Source organism: Epinephelus moara, chromosome 13 (assembly GCF_006386435.1).
Source record: "Epinephelus moara isolate mb chromosome 13, YSFRI_EMoa_1.0, whole genome shotgun sequence".
Taxonomy (NCBI): domain Eukaryota; kingdom Metazoa; phylum Chordata; class Actinopteri; order Perciformes; family Serranidae; genus Epinephelus; species Epinephelus moara.
In genome coordinates, this window is record NC_065518.1 from 4229145 (window position 1) to 4246185 (window position 17041).

The window sequence follows — 17041 nt, forward strand, 5'->3', positions numbered from 1 at the left end:
GTCTGATATCGTTTGAAATGTTTTGATACTACTGCCAGTACAATATCTGAGCTGTGGCATCAACTGTGTTATTCATACCTTACTTTGAGAAATTTATTAAATTAGAAACTTTAAAAATTAAAAATGTTTAAACATTTAATTTAGCAAAAGAAACTATAGTTTCTTAAATTACTTAAATTACTAAATTAAACAGTCAGTAACAACAAAAATGTTAAGATTCAATGAAGGAATGTAACGCAGTATATTCACCAACCTGCTCCACTGAATTACAGTTTTGTGGTATTTGTATTTAACTTGAATATTTCCAATTTGCTATTTCATGCCTCTGCTTCAGCACATTTCAGAGGAAAATACGACACTTTTTGCTCCACTGCAAATAAAACTCCAAGTAAATCAAATCTGCACAGATGTGTGTTATTAACTGTGCTGCAGGAATTAATGAAAGATTTTCTTCAGAACTTCCTGCCGGCATTTTAAAGACTACAGTCAGACTCTGATCACTGTTGTGAGGTCAGACTCCTGCTGCTTTTAAAATGAGACTGAAAACATGTCAGACACACCCTGCTGCGTACAACGACTCCTGTGTGGAGCGAGGATCATCATGCTGCTGTTGTAATTAGTTAAATAACTAATTAGGTAAAGTGGGGATTAGAAAAGTGCCATACTGTACCTCAACACGGTTCTTTGAGGCAGCTTCATGAAGAGGAGTGAACTGCCACAGGTCCATGGCGTTAACACAGGCTCCATGCTGCACACAGAGAGAAGCTTTATTAGTTTAATGACTGGAAACATTAAACCTGTCGCCTGTGAGCTACACACAGAATTACAGCACTGCTCTGCTTTTAACATCATTTTCACATGTGCATGATGTCTAACTGAGTTTATTGAGCACATCATTAACAAAGTTATAATACTTAAGATTCTCATCAAATCAAACCACATTTTGATACTATATATGGTATTACATTTTCCAGCATGGATTCAGATTGCCTTCACACACAGGAAAAGACGCAGCCTATATCAGTGTTACTGTTTGATATTTCATCTGATTGAAATCAGCTTTACTGTTTACTGTTAGGTCTCCTGCTGATTAAGTTACTGCTAATGCTAACACAATGCTTCCTACTGCTGCTGCTTTACATTAAAACAATTCAATTGGACAAACACGGGGGCTTTTAATGTGAATTGTGGAGAAGTCACAGGAAATTCAAAGTATTTTGTCAAGCCGTGAAGGACGATTTCAGTTCCTGTATAAAAACAAGGTAAATTAACTGTTTTTAAGCAGCCAAAAATCTAAAATTATACATCTGACCAGAGTCCTCTACGATGTACAATTTATGATTCCTTAGAATAGTAATAATAAATCAATCATAAACTTTATTCATATAGCACCTTTCAAAACAGTTACAAAGTGCTTGACAAAACCGAATAAAAGACAAAGCAAATAAAACAAGATAAAATCAATAAAATAAAATACACATCACATAGTAAAAATAAATAAAAGGTCTGTCTGACTTGGAGCGAGGCGTCTCAGGGCTTTATAAGTAATCAATAAAATCTTCAAATCAGTTCTGGAAGGAGTGGGGCTACCTGTTTTTCATTCTAGAAAAATACGGCTTTCATCCAAAGTTCATATCCTGGATTCGGCTTTTATATGCATCCCCAACGGCAGTGGTACGTACTAACGGTAACTTTTCAAAACCTTTTCCTCTTCAGCGTGGTACGCGTCAAGGCTGCCCCCTCTCTCCCCTATTATTCAATTTAGCCATCGAACCTCTGGCCATCTGGCTTCGCAGCAACGTCAAATTTGAAGGTATTGTTCGCCATGGTAGAGTTCATAAACTTTCACTCTACGCGGATGACCTCTTATTATACATCTCTAACCCGCTTTCTTCGCTCCCCACAATATTAGATACACTCGCTGGCTTCAGTAAATTATCCGGCTATAAATTAAATCTCCAAAAGAGTGAATTATTTCTGGTAAATCCTCTGGCAAAGACTGTCTCTTTGACTGCTTTTCCCTTTAAGGTGGCCTCTGGAGGATTCAGGTACTTGGGGATACATGTAACAAACTCTTTCAAGGATTTATTTTGCAAAAATTTTCAGCCATTACTGGACAAATGTAAACTTGATTTATCCCGATGGGCCTCCCTCCCTTTATCAGTTGCTGGCCGTACTAACTTGATAAAAATGATTATTTTACCTAAACTTTTGTACCTTTTCCAGCACATTCCAGTCTTTATAAACAAAACATTTTTTGTCAAACTAGATCGTCTCCTGAGTTCCTTTCTTTGGAACAACAAACCTGCCCGCCTCAAAAGAACAATTCTTCAGTTACNCTTTAAACGACTTATACGAGAACAACTCCTTCTCCTCTTTTGCAGCGCTTTCTGCTAAATTCAACCTGCCCAACACTCACCTTTTTCGTTTTTTCCAAATCAGACATTTTGTGCAGAAACAATTTCCGCATTTTCCCAATCGCCCGCCTGAAGCCGAAATTGACCAATTCCTTACACTGTCACCGAACCAGAAGCGAGTTGTTTCTGTTATTTTTTACAGAATCAGCTCCCTGAATTCATCCCCGACTGCCTCTTTCAAGTTCTCTTGGGAACAGGATCTTGGTGTTGTAATCTCAGACGAAAGTTGGGACAAAATTCTACGTCTGGTTCACTCCTCATCCATATGTGCAGGCACTATACGAATACTGTTGTATCACATGAAGTTCCAATTGCCATGTTACTCTTGTTTCTTCCATGAAGTTCCAATTGCCATGTTACTCTTGTTTCTTCGACGCTTAGGTCACACTGGTTGTCTCTTGGAGAGATGTGTATTACTGATCTGTATTTGTATTGTTGCTCAAGAAAATCAATAAAAAGAGAAAGAAAAAAAAAAAAATCAGTTCTGGAAGCCTCAAGTTACTAGTGTAGGGACACACAATTACCATAATTTGAAATTGGAAACAAACCCTGTAAAAACCTTTCGAGAAAAAATACCAGTGGACATGCACTAGATTATACAAATATGACAACAATGACAAAAATTACAACAGGTAAACAGAGTGTAATCACATAGGTCAAGAATACAAAACAAAGAAAACGTACCTTTACCAGTAGCTCAGTGACCTCATAGTGACCGTATGAACAGGCGTTATGAAGAGGAACCAAATCTCTGAAAGACAGAGGACACTGTATCGATACTGCTGCTCTTTACACACTGCTGCTGCTCATGATGATACTAAAGCTTGTCAGCAGCAGAATTTTGTGCCCTTCACTATTAAAAATCCAATTTTTCCCTTTGAAGTTGTGAGGATTGGCCAGAATGTCCTCACTGTGCAGAAACGTCCTCGCTACGTTGTTTCAAATCATGGTCCCCACATAGACAGTACTACAACACAAACACACTGATACTCTTTCTCTCTCTCTCTCTCTCTCTATCTCACACACACACACACAAAAAGAGTCGTACCCCTTGTCCTTGGCGTGCACATCCGCACCGTGCTGCAGTAACAGTTGGACAGTCTTGACGCGGTTGTAGCCGGCGGCCAGGTGTAACGGTGTCGACTGAAACAACACAGGGGACACTCAGAAGTTCACCAGCCCAAACTGCTTCACCCAACAGCTGCTACATCCATCCAGCTACACTGGCTAATATACATGTGACAGAACTGTGATGAATGACATGACAATCCTCTACACTCTAAGTGCTGACACTGATCCAGAACTGGCCTGAGACCTGCTAACTGGAGCTGATTGAATGACCAAAATCTGCACCACCTGACTCGCAGCCAAATCTGGAGGACATAAACAGGCCAGAGCTGGCTCATATTGGGTCCTCTGGTGCCAGAACACAAGAAACGAAAACTCTGAAAAACCATTTTCCATAATTTATTGTTGTTTTGGAAACTCCTTCATCCTGCTGGTGTTTCTGTCTGAAGAACAGATGAACTTGAGAGTTTATTTTAACAGTTATTTGACTGTCAGTGACATAGACCTGGATATAAAAATGAATGTTACAATAACAATAATGTGGCAATATTTAATCGAATCAATAATCAACTAATCACTGTCATGTACTTCTTACAGCATCACTTAGAATGACTAACACAAGACTTTTAAAACACATGTAAACATGTTAGTCCGATTGAAATTATACTAAATCAAGAGCATGGAAACATAGCCGTTCAATGTTAAGGCCCTGACACACCAAGCCGACGGTCGGCTGTCGACCAAAGTCGGGCCGTTGGTGAGCGTCTGTCGCCCTAGTTTATGCGGTGTGTCCCGCACTGTTGGCACTTTGGCGTCGGCAGCTTTTCGGCCGATTGAGCATGTTGAATCGGCGGTGGAGCTTGTCGGTGAGAGAGATCACTCTGATTGGCTGTTCAGGTTTTATTTCCTCGCCCCTGTAGCGAGTGAATCTGCCTGTAGTGAAACCGGGGCTAACCGGTGCTTCCTCCTCAGGCTCCACTTCACTCAGCTGCCCGACAGACCCGCTGCTTCTTCCCACTTTAACCTGAATAACAAACCGGAGCTAGCTGGGAGCGGCTAGCGGAGCGTTAGCCGCAGCATGACCGGAGGGAAGCACAGCCAGTTAGCCTCCGCTAGTCTCTGAGCTAGCCCCGGCTCTCCGTTTGGATCCAACCGGAGCACCGAGCCCTGGTTTGTTATTCAGGTTAAAGTGGGAAGAAGCAGCGGGTTTATCGGGCAGCTGAGTGAAGTGGAGCCTGCGGAGGAAACACCGGGACCGTCTGGATGTAATAGTCCGTGGAGGTGCTGCGGTGCTCGGCTGCACAGATAGGAAACCCCTCGGCTGACAGGATGTACCACTCTCTCACTCCGCTCTCTCTCACGCAGGCGCAGAATGTACGTGCTACTTGACCGTCGGATGTAGTCCATGTAGTGTGTTCAAATGCAACTGACACAGGGCGACGTGAGGCGACGTAGACAACTCAACAGTTGGCTTTCATCACCGCTAGTTCTTTGATGTTGGTTTGGTGTGTCCGCACCTTTACAGCGGACTCAAAATGTGTTTGTTTCTTTTAATCAAATCATAAATTCTAGTTGAGCTGCTCTACAATCTTTCCACGCATCTCCTGGCAGCTGTAAAAGTACCCTTTTTGGTAGAAGTACCCCCAGCTGGGAGTCAATGCTGTGCAGAGCGCAGTTAACTTGATCTGATTAGATTTATTAAGTGTGTCTGCACATTATAAGACCCAAACTAGCAACCAGAAACATTTGACATCATCTGTATGGAGACGTGGAGACATTTTTAGAAATCTCTTAAAAGGCGTGTTCTTAAAGTGTAAAACTGTTATACAAAGTCTACAAAATCTGCCTTGCGTTTTGCTGCGAATTTAATCAAAATCTAATGAAAAGAAAGAAAACAATAACTGAGTTGACTTTTTACCTTTCTTCCGTCGCTGGCGTGACAGTTGACATTGAGCGGTGTCAGCAGAGCCATCAGCTTCTCCTCATTACCGCTCCTGTTCAGACATCAGCATCATGTTGATGAATAACATCCAAATAACAGTCACCTTCATTACTGAGTCATTTGACGCTTCTTTTCTCCATCAATCATGTAGATGTGTTGTTTATGTAATGTCTGAAAATAATGGAATTATTTCTCAGAGGTCAGGATGATATCGCCCCAAAACATCATGTATAACAAAGAAAAACAGCAAATCATTGTTGTTCAGCGAACCACTGAACAACACTCTGAGAGGTGTGTGTATAAACAGTCTGATCAGGTAGATTTCATTATAAATCTGTTTACTTCTGTGCAGCTCAGATATGAAGTCATTCAGACAGTGAGATATACCGACCCGTTCTCATTCCCTGGTTATTAAATACCAACGTTTTGTCACGCCTCTCTGCATCTCATAGTGACGCACAGGACACCCTTTAGCTTCCCTATGTGACACACACAGCTGAAACACACTGTAACACCTACTTACGGTCACACTTTGGCAACTTGTGCAACAGAACTACTTGGTTAGGGTTAGAAAACAGAGCATGTTTTGGGTCAAAATAATTACGTTTGTTATGTTACAATAACGTGACGCAGTGTACGATGACTGTACGTAAATTGCATATGTTACATTTGAACAATGGTTTGGCTCCACACGAGACTTGGACCGCGGTCCCATGAGTGAAAGTGTTGTGCTGGTTGACCCTCCAGCCCTACGCAGACTTTCTCGCTCTTCAATTCATGTCAGTTGCTCTCAGCATCACATATTACCACGGATCGGTTTACATTAGAGTAAGCTGAAAGCCTGGTGTGTCTCATCGCCTTTTCCACCCAAATCAGTGTGTGAACGTGGTGTTTTTAAATGCGGGAAAACACGCTGAAAATAGGTGACAGGCTCCTCTCCCATTACCAGTAGACCAGAGCTGTGATTGCGGCTCTAAAGCTGACGAGTGTGCCTCTTTGGGGGGGTGTTTTTTTATGGTGTGTCATGTTTGACATCACAGACAGGCCAGAAAACAGGTTAGTGAACAGTAGAAAGCTGCATGGAGGCCTGTGAAAACTTTATGGTGGTTCAGTCTCTCTTTTGAACTCAGTGAAGACTAATTTGGATTGATGTTTGACATATGGGTGTATATCTTCATTACTGAAACATTTAATCATTTTTGTTTAATACTGACAGCTATTTGGGGAATTATGGGACAAACTACTTTTTACTTTTTTACTTACTGAAAGGCTTAACAGGTAGCCTAATGTTAACTTTATCTACTTTATCACTATTACTGTTAAACAAATTATGTGCATAATATAAAAACAATAATCCTGATTTCTTGGATCAAAGGTATCCTGATCCTTTCAGAATCTTTTCAAGATCTGATCTGAACCGATAGCCTAAATCTGACCAGATTACGGACGAGAACAGGCTGGATTTAGATTAAATCTACTGTACCTTGCACTCTCCAGAAGCTCATCTTTTCTGTATTCACCTGAAAAACAGTAAAAATCAGATAAAAAAAAAAGTGTATCGTCAGCGTGTTCACGTTACAAGTCTGTTCTTCTATCATTGTGAGGACCAGTGTTTTTAAACTCAGGACACGTTGTGCTCCTCACCTGTCAGAACTGCTTTGGCAGACGGTTCTGCCAGATCCAGAGCCGTCCGACCATCTGTGTTCCTGATGGTCGGCTCGGCACCATGCTGCAGCAACACTACACACACACACACACACACACACACACACACACACACACACACACACACAAAAGATGTCTATTACAATATAGATGGAACAAGCCTCCCGTTTTGATGTAGTAACTTATTACCTCTGCCAAGGAGGTTTTGTTTTCGCCAACGTTCGTCTGTTTGTCTGTTTGTTTGTCTGCAAAATAACTCAAAAAGTTGTGAACGGATTTTGATGATTTTCAGGAAAGGTGGCTAATGGGACAAGGAACAGATAATACAATTTTGGTGGTGATCGGTTGAAGCAAAGTGGATAAAATCATAAATAAAATCTATCGTCTGACAGCCTCAGCAGCAATTCCAATTTCTAATGAGACGGTGAAAATAGCGCCATCTGGTGGCCGGAAAGCACGTCTTGCTCTGCTTGCTAAATATTGTTGTAATTCTAAAGTTGAAATTAATGTTCTGTGTTGGAAAAAAATAAAGTGAAAAATACAAAAAAACATATTATATTCTGTGTTGGTACAAAATAAAAACGAAATAAATACACCACAGTGTCTCCATGGTGAAGGCATATACAACCTAATAATGATAGTGATGCAAATAACCTAATTTTGATGCAGTTTGCAAAATCTGATGCAGAGGGGGAGGGCATATCACCTACTTGGCGGAGGTCTGCACTCTGAGTGCTTTTCTAGTTGTTTTCTGTTTTTCTTTTTTAATCTTTTCGACTTTTTTTCATGTATTTTTCTTGTTGTTTTTGGTTCCTCTTCATGGAGACATGTTTTGTCCCCTATGTGGGAGTGTCAGAGAGCGCCGTTCAGCTCTGCTCTGATTGGCCCAATCTGACAGTTTCAACCTGAGAGGGGGTTGGCTCTTAATCAAGCAGATCAATCACCTGAGAGACGATTGTGTTCGTGTCTTAATATTGATTGTTCTGCCCAATTAAAACTAATACAGTGTGTGAATCTCCTGTCTGGTTCTTGCTTTATTATGTAAAAGATTAATTTAAAAAAAAAAAACATCCAATATACAAAACAAAAAAAGGGGCTACCTTCATATTGCTGTGATTGGGTTACTTATTGTTATGATTTAAATCTGGTAAGAGGAGCTGGAAAATGATAATACCAACAAATAACACGCGTCACGTGTCAGTGACTGAATTAAGGACGCAAATCCCGTATTTCGGACCTGTGCGTTAATGACAACAGAGTGAAAAAAATTGAATTTCCCCTCAGGGAGATTAACCCTTCAAAACCTGGAGCGACATCACTTTTCCTGTGCTGCTTTCAGACACGTTTTGCAAGTATTTAAACCGTTGAACCCGGAGCTTCTTTCAAAAACATGGGGAAAAAAGGCAATGAGCATTTTGGTAAGAAATGTCCCACAAATTGCAAAAAAAGAATAGATTCCGTGTTTTTTTTTAAGCCAGTTAAAAAAAGCTAGGGAAAAACTACATACTTCAAAATTAGGTTACAGATTTTTTTTTTTTTTTTTAAATCAAGAATTTTTAAGTACTTTTTTCAGGTCATTTCCTTGCTTGTTTTAAACTTTCTTTTTTTCTTTTTTGTTTAAATAATTTTCTCGTTTTTAATTTTCTCTTTCCACTAATTTGTGGGCCTTCTTCCTGTGCTTTTGAAAGAAATCAAGCCAATTTGCTCAGGTTTCAAAGGGTTACTAAAGTATATAAAATAAAATAAAATAAAATAAAATAAGTGTTCTAGCAGAGGCATTAATTAATGAGCGACACTTGACCCTGCTCCCCACAGATAAACTTAAAACTAAATTTACTTAAATATTTTCTCATCATTTATAAGAGAAAACCTTCGTCCAACTACAGAAGCAACGACGGGCAATGAGCCGACTCATTTAATGACATGCTGTATTTAAAGCTGGATATTCATCATTTCATCCACGGTCATGAATGAAAACTGAAAATACAGTGAGAGAGGATTCATTTTTGCAAGACAGATTCATTACAGCGCTCTTAAGAACAATTTAATTTACCCGTCTGTATATTTTACTTACTGCTGCTGCTGTCATTTTGTTAATCTGACATTCAGTTCAGACCTGACCTGTTCTGACCTGTTTAAAAAATCCAATAATGATATATATATGTATCTATCTATCTATCTATATATATATATATATATATATGTATATAGATATAGATATATATATTGCACCGATCAGCCCAAACATTCAAACCACTGACAGGTAAACCTTTGGTTCTGGGGAATTTGGAGGCCAGGTTGGCACTTTGGGCCATTCCTGAGCGATGTTTTGAGGGGGGGTACTTGGTCTGCAANCACCGATCAGCCCAAACATTCAAACCACTGACAGGTAAACCTTTGGTTCTGGGGAATTTGGAGGCCAGGTTGGCACTTTGGGCCATTCCTGAGCGATGTTTTGAGGGGGGGTACTTGGTCTGCAATGGTCTTTGAGTGGGTGAACCATGTAAGTAAGTAAGTAAGTAAGTAAATTTATTTATATAGCACTTCTCACAGAGAGGACTCACAAAGTGCTTCACAAGATAAAATACAAAAAATACAGTAACAGAAACAATGCAAAATACACAAAAACAAATAAAAAGTAAAGTGCAGCGAAATACAGAGATGATACAAAGGACAATTAATGGAACGCAAGCCTAAACAGATGTGTTTTTAACTGCTTTTAAAAAATGTCCACGGAAGAGGCCGCTCTCAGCTCATGAGGTAAAAGGTGGTCATGTCAGGTGGTATCCACATGAATGCCAGAACCAAAGGTTTCCCAGCAGAACAATGCACTGGAACAAAATAATCAAAGTTATTCACTTCACCTGTCAGTGGTTTGAAGGTTTCTGCTGATCGATGTATCTGCTGATACATTTTTTAACATAAACACTGAACATACATTCTCGAGACTGATCCCTTTGTTTTCTCATGAGTATATCGCAAATACATACTGACTTTATACAAAACAGACAAGACAGCGCTCTCTGGTGGACAAACCATGTAATTAAGACACTGTTTCTGAATTACATCAAACATGTCTTGTTACTTATCGGCTGACACAAACACTCGATGCATCTGCAATTGTGACTTTCGTTAAAGTGACTGAGGCATGTAAAATTCCCACTGTCACATTATCAGCCTTCCTCCTGTCAGAGTTTAGTTTGCAGCAAAAAGAAGTTCAGCTGGTCCTGAGGAGACTCGACACAGAGACACCTGTTGCTGAGATAGCTGCAACCTCTTGCCCTGGCTGAGTTATAGTTGTATAATTTTCCTTCTGTCACATTATTCCCCACCTCTCTGCTACCTGTCACCTGCAATATCTTTTGTTTTAATTATTGCGAGCAGTGCAAACTTTCCAGATGGTTTCCTGTGGCATCAGCAGCATAATAAAGTTCAAAAGCAGTTTTCAAACAGCAGTGACACTTAAAAGGTGTGTTCCAGTCATGGGCACCACCTCTCTGCCATCAGTGTAGCTTGACTAAAGCACAGTATTGTTCAGTATCCAGCAGTAATGTTTGTCTGACACAACGACATCTGGAACTGACAAGATATGATTTATACTGGTCGGCATTATGAACTTCTTATGCACAAAAATGTGGTGTAACTGTAATGCCGTGGGTTTACTGCAACCCAGACACGAGAGATACCTTACATTTGTATGTTATTAATAACTTTATTTTTCTTGTTTTATTTTCACGCAATTTGTGAACCGCTCTACAGTTACAATCATTTAAAACAATGTCAAGAGCTCAGAAAAACTGTGCGCAGAGAGGCAAAAATAGAACAAAAGGAAATACAAAACAAAATCAGGCATCAAAAAGAAAAGCTTTCCTATAAAAACATGTTCAAGCAATGATTTGAAACAGGTGATGTGTTAGCAAGCCTTAGCTCCTCAGGCAGAGAATTCCAGAATCTTGGTACCCTGATGGCACAAGCCTTACAAGCCTTGGGGACGACTGGTGAGGAGAGGCTTGAGGATCTCAGGTCACAACTTGGGGAGAAGTGATTCAGAAGCTCAGCTATATAACTGGGGCCAGACCATGTTGAGCCCTAAAGGTTATCAGTGAAGTCTGAAAATCAGTCCTGAAGTTAACGAGGGCTGCACCTTGAAAGTATTTAAATCATCAGTCGGAGACCCCTCAGTCGACTGAGATTGCTTCAAGTCAGTGTGCTATGCAGTGTGCACCTGGTGACATTTTGGTCCCCAGATTTTGCTGCAGACTTTGCTTCGTGCTCTTGACTTTCATGCTACTGTGGTACAGGGAGCTTGACACACGCAGGAAGATAGACTCCGCACTGTGAGGCTCTGAGATAACATTATCTTCTCTCTTCTGCTTGGTCGAATGCGTTGAATTAACAGCTCACGGATACTTAATACGACACAGTCTATGGCTTTTGTTTGATAGCTAGTGTTGGCAAAAAATGTTCAAACTTTAAAACTTCATGTAAAAAAAAAAGAAGAATCATCGAATATTTGTATATAACAGCTGAATCTGATTCCACTGACATAACTCTGAGTTGGGCAAAGCCCTAAAGTTCATTGTAGCAGATACGTTGAAACTTCGTGTTTCTACAACACCATGTTTAACGTGTGGTTTGGTTTGGACACAAAAACTACTTTGTTATGGTTTAGGAAAGATCATGTTTGGGCTTATTATATCCATATCTTTTTGGTGGCAAAAATTGCAGCTGGAGAAGCTGTTGATGTCCCCTGTAAACAACCACCTTATTTGGCGCTTTCCCGGCAGAAACACAGTGACGTCTTGGTAAAAAACAATTGATTTTTGTGGCACTATCCCTGATTGAAACACAGCAATGGCTGACTAAAAAACATGTATGTTTGGAGCCTAAAGAGCAGCTGAAAACATGGCAATAAATTGCTTAGAAAAACAACAACAGCCGGTTTTGTTGATTGTTGGTCTTACACATTGGTCTGCAGCTTGGCAGTCGTTTTACCTACACCATCGACCATCCCCTCCACCTCCTGATGACAGCTCATGTACATGAAATCAGAACTACATAGATCTGATGCGTATGCAGCGTACAACATTCATTTTAATAACTGGGCTGTTTATTGGCTAATTCACAAATGCACTGCATGTAGCTAAATCAGTTTCCTTCTGTTCCTTACTTCAGGATACTTCTGAGGTTCTGGTACTGTAAGTACGTGGAGGTGTTGGTGCAGTATGAGTGTGTGTACCTATACAAACGTCAATCTTGCCCTTGATAGCTGCCTCGTGAAGCGGAGTGTAGTTCCAGTTGTCTCTGGCATTAGCCTCCGCCCCGTGGTGAAGCAACAGGCTCACCACCTACACAAAAACAGCAGGACCAAACTGAAAATGTGTTTGAAGTTTGAAGGAAAATTTACAGGTGGAGGTCAGAGGTAGAGGTGTTGTACCTCAGCGTGCCCAAAGGAGCAGGCGTTGTGGAGGGATATCAGCCCTCCGTCGTCCCTGGCGTGCACGTTGGCTCCATTCTGGAGGAGGAAGTCAACAACGTCTTTCCGACCGAAACCTGAGGAGACAGGCAGAGTTCACTGGATAATTCTCAGAAGTCGCAAATCATTCATAGGCTCTGTAGTTTATAATTCATATACTGCCGGAGCCCTCAGACGTCTTTGTGTCTCGTTTTGTTCTATCACAATAAATTATTCAGTAAATTTACAGTAAAGCAGAGCGCTGCAGTAACGATCGAGGCTTTACAGGGAGGAAGCTCTTTCAGCATTAAACCATCATCATCAAGGTGGAGAAGCACTGAGAGCAAACATCAGGACTTCATTCATTTATTCAACTGCTTGAAAAATGACTTTGGATTTAAAAATTAAAGATCTTGACATCATAACAAACGACTGTGAAAGAGATCCTGGATGGCGGGAGGAAGAACTCGATAGAGATAGAGAAAGTCCTGTCCCAGTAACACTTGGTCCTGGACCTCGGGACAGACAGAAGTCTTTGGTCACACGATCTCAGTTCTCTCACGGTGTGATACGGGGAGAGGAGCTCTGTGATGTAAGAGGGGGCGAGGCGGTTTAACACTTTGACAAACATCAGAATCTTAACAGGCAGCCAGTGTAGGGAGGCAAGAACGGGTGTAACTGGCTCCCTCTTTTTTGACCTTGTTAAAACTCTTGCTGCTATTTATAGACGGGATAAATGGGACTGAGTAAAATATAATGAGTTGCAATAGTCGAGGCAGGAGGAAATGAAGGCGTGGATGACTTTCTCCAGGTCAGACATACAGAGAATTGATCTGAGACGCAGCAGTATGACACTTACTTTTACTACTTGATTGATTTGTTTGTCAAACTTCACATATCAAATATGACTCCATGATTTTTAACATGAGCTGGTGAAAAACAGTCACAGTTGACAGACGGACGGATGGACGGACGGACGGACAGACAGATAGACACAGTAGATGGATACAGTAGACAATGTTTCCAGAATACATGATGCTGCAAAGAAGCTACATATTTTAAATCTTCGATGCTTTACTCTGTTTCTGAGATATGATATTAAATTATGATGATGTCACAGTGAAGCTGACCTTGGACCTTTTAGATGTAAAATGTCATCCCTTCATTATTTTATCCAGTCAGACATTTGCGTCAAGTTTTGACATAATTAGCATATGAATAATGTAGAGTTAGGAGAGGAGTTCTGACAGAAAGAGAAGGAGGTCGTCAGCATATAACTGAAACTTTTGTTCTCATTCAGATCATAGGCGGCTTTTATTCTTGATATTTTCAGATGTCCAAACCTGACATGAATGAAACAGTAAACAGAGAAGTAAACAACAGACGTAAAGACATCATCAGTGTGTCTCACCTGCAGCAAAGTGCAGCGGTGTCGACTTCCTCCCCGCTGTGTCCCGGCTGTTCACGTTCTCGGCCGTCACCAGTTTGCGAGCTCGCTCCAGGTCTCCGCTCCGACAGGCCTCGAACAGCTCCCTCTTGGCCTCCCCCGACCCCCCGCCTGGCTCCACAACCTCTGCCACCACTGGCCCCGGGGACACCGCTCCGCCCGCAAGACCGGACACACCCGAACACCTCCGACTGGACAACATGGCTGGTGGTGAACGGCCTCGTCCCAGTTTCAGACTGCCGGTTCTGGAGAATTTGGAGTGCGAGCAGCAGGCAGCAGTACCCCAGAACCCTGCAGCCACAGAGGCCATGCAGGACGATGAGCTCCGCTTCCCTGCAAGGAGACAGGAAACACTTATATGTTAAAGGGATAGTGAAACAAATTTTGAAAAACACTCCTTGCTAAGAATTCGATGTTTGGACTGATGCCACTCCCATGTCTGTGCAGAAAATATGAAGCTAAAGTGAGGATACAGTTAGCTTAGCATAGCATAAAGACTGGAAAAAAGGGAAAGAGCTGGGCTGGAAGTTCTGACACCACCATGAGGCAAATTTTTGTATAACCTTTGTAAAACCGCAACTTGTTGTTTTAACACTTTGATTTTGTGCAAATTAAACAAACTACATATAACATGTTCAGACCAAAGATTTGTGATGAGATGATTTGAAACTAATAATAAGTGGTTGAAAATGGAATGGAAGTTGACAGTTGTGCCAATCTTAACATCTAACTCTCAGCAACAAAGAATTAAATATAAAATGTCAAACTATGCCTTTAAATGAATGACTCCCTTGGATAATTTGGCTCCTGGTAAAAACCTCCTGAACAATAAACACTGAAGGAATTTTAACCAGGAGAAGTTTCAGCTGGTTGCAATCTGCAGTCCTCACCACTAGATGCCAGTAAAATCCCCCTAAACTTTACAAACTGAACCTTTAAGTGCACTTGGAAGTTACTGTCAATTTAAAGAAATTTTAATTTGAAAGGTATATTCAACACAATTTAATTTCATTACTAATATATTTTGTAAAAACATTTAAAAACAAAACAAAAAACTGTTCTGAAATAAACCTGAAGTAGAAAATAGTCAAGTACACTTAACTGTATTTCAGTATGTCTTCGTAGCACTAATGACATATATCAAGTACTTTACCAGTACTCCGAAAATAGCACTTATATTATGTTTTCATGGAAGTGTACTAAGTATACTTGAATTAAGTGTACTTAAGTGCACTTTTTTAACTTGGGTGTTTATAAATGAGCATCTGGAGCTTGAAACAGGAAAAAACGAGGCAGATCATTGAACCATAGTCCAGAAAGATAAAAGTTAATTTTACAAAATACGTATTTAAAGAAAATAGGACTGAATGGGCTCCATTACAGACTCACATAAGACATTTTAATAAACAATGCATATTATTTGCACATGTTAGATGCTGCATATCATAGTGCACTGAGATTGGTTACAAACTGTAGAGCCCGCACTCATCACTGTACGCTTTACTCCAGGGCGGGTCGGCCACCTTTGACCTTTCATAGGCTCAGTCACTGGTATTTGTTCATTCATAAAGCCATACTGGGTAACTCCCCTCATACTTTGATTGAACTGAGATCTGACTGTAGCTAGAGTTACTCTCCTGGTTAAATATGAATTAAATAAATAAAATAAAATAATTGTACAAATGGATCATGCTCTTTATGAAAAAAAAATCATGGCATGCAAAGTCATTTTAGTTCAATTTAGTGAAGTAAAAGTGGAATTTTTCCCCTTGAAATGCTGTAAAGTTGAAGAATAAATTATAAAATAGAAATAATGGAGTAAAGTGCAGTTCACAGAGATGAAGGATCCCATCATGAGGCACAATAAGATGAACAGGTGTAGAATATCACATCCAGGTTATATAATGACACTATACGCCTCTGTAGTAATATTACAGGAGTATTACAGGTACATGCTGTGATTTTAGATGAATACGGATCATGTTGGTGCTGTAAGGTTTAAATATAACACAACATCACACTACAGGAGTGTGACTGTGATATTACTGGAGCTGTGATCGCACAGGAGATAAGGAAAATACTAGAATTCAAACATGAGCAGGACAAATACACTAAAAGCCCCTTAAATATTATGATGATGAGACAGAAAACCTGCAGTAATGTTGCATTTAAATATGATAATAATGATAAAAGGCGGAATCAAAACAAAAGGCCTGATGTAAACTCACTGTGGAGCACCGCAGACACACCGGGAGACCCTGCAGCGCTCTTACAGGGATATTACAGGAATATTAAAGGAATATTAGAGGAATATTATTTCCGTTTATTGGCCCTCGCTGCGTTAAATCCTCCCCGGCAGACAGGCGGACACGCTCCGGTCCTCCATCATCTTCCTCCTCCGCCTCCAGCAGCGGCTCGTCGGGGAGGATGGAGAGAAGGAGAGGCTGGAGGAAGAGACGCTAACACGGATGTTAAAACACGGAGAGATGAGCTGATGAGGACCAACGTATGGAACAGCCACCCTCCCGTCCACAACAAGCACAAAGGGCGGCTTCATTTGTTCACCTGGGTCTATCCGGGCGGGCGGAGCTACTGTTCATCTTCTCAAATAGAAAACACTGATTATAAAACAGTGTAAAACCTGCATGTACTCACGTACAGCATCCTGCTAAAGTACAATTTGTAGATACTTATTCTTTAATCAGAAATCCGAAATATTTTACTGATCCCAGGTAGAAACTGGATAACGTTACAGTTGCTCTACAGGCTTTATAAACATGAAGAAATGATATGAAAAATAGCAAAAATAAAAAAAATAGGAAGTGTATAAATATATGCTATAATGTAGAGGATATAAAAGAAAATAAGAAATAAGTACAAATACGTGCATCACACTTCAATATCTAACCACAGTGTCAATAAAAAATAAAAATGCTGAGAAGTGGGATCTGTAAGTGTGTTTAATATAAATAAGAAGAGTATAAATCTGAATTAAATAAGAATACCAGTTAAAATGTCCAGTATGAATGCGTTTTATTGAAAACAAT

At 40.4% G+C, this 17041-nt stretch overlaps 1 protein-coding gene across 1 annotated transcript in view; it reads right to left on the reverse strand.

Moving 5' to 3' along the window:
• LOC126399406 (poly [ADP-ribose] polymerase tankyrase-2-like) overlaps positions 1–16499 on the reverse strand; it is a 42963-nt gene extending 26464 nt beyond the window's left edge. Inside the window, exons 1-10 of the mRNA XM_050059322.1 lie at positions 16223–16499; positions 13959–14327; positions 12530–12645; positions 12332–12440; positions 7072–7167; positions 6911–6947; positions 5404–5479; positions 3466–3560; positions 3102–3168; positions 671–748 (exon numbers count right to left, since the gene is read on the reverse strand). Of these exons, the coding sequence (XP_049915279.1) occupies positions 671–748; positions 3102–3168; positions 3466–3560; positions 5404–5479; positions 6911–6947; positions 7072–7167; positions 12332–12440; positions 12530–12645; positions 13959–14304 (1020 nt within the window). The 5' untranslated portion in view covers positions 14305–14327; positions 16223–16499. The remainder of the gene's footprint in view (positions 1–670; positions 749–3101; positions 3169–3465; positions 3561–5403; positions 5480–6910; positions 6948–7071; positions 7168–12331; positions 12441–12529; positions 12646–13958; positions 14328–16222) is intronic.
• Positions 16500–17041: the final 542 nt, after the last annotated feature.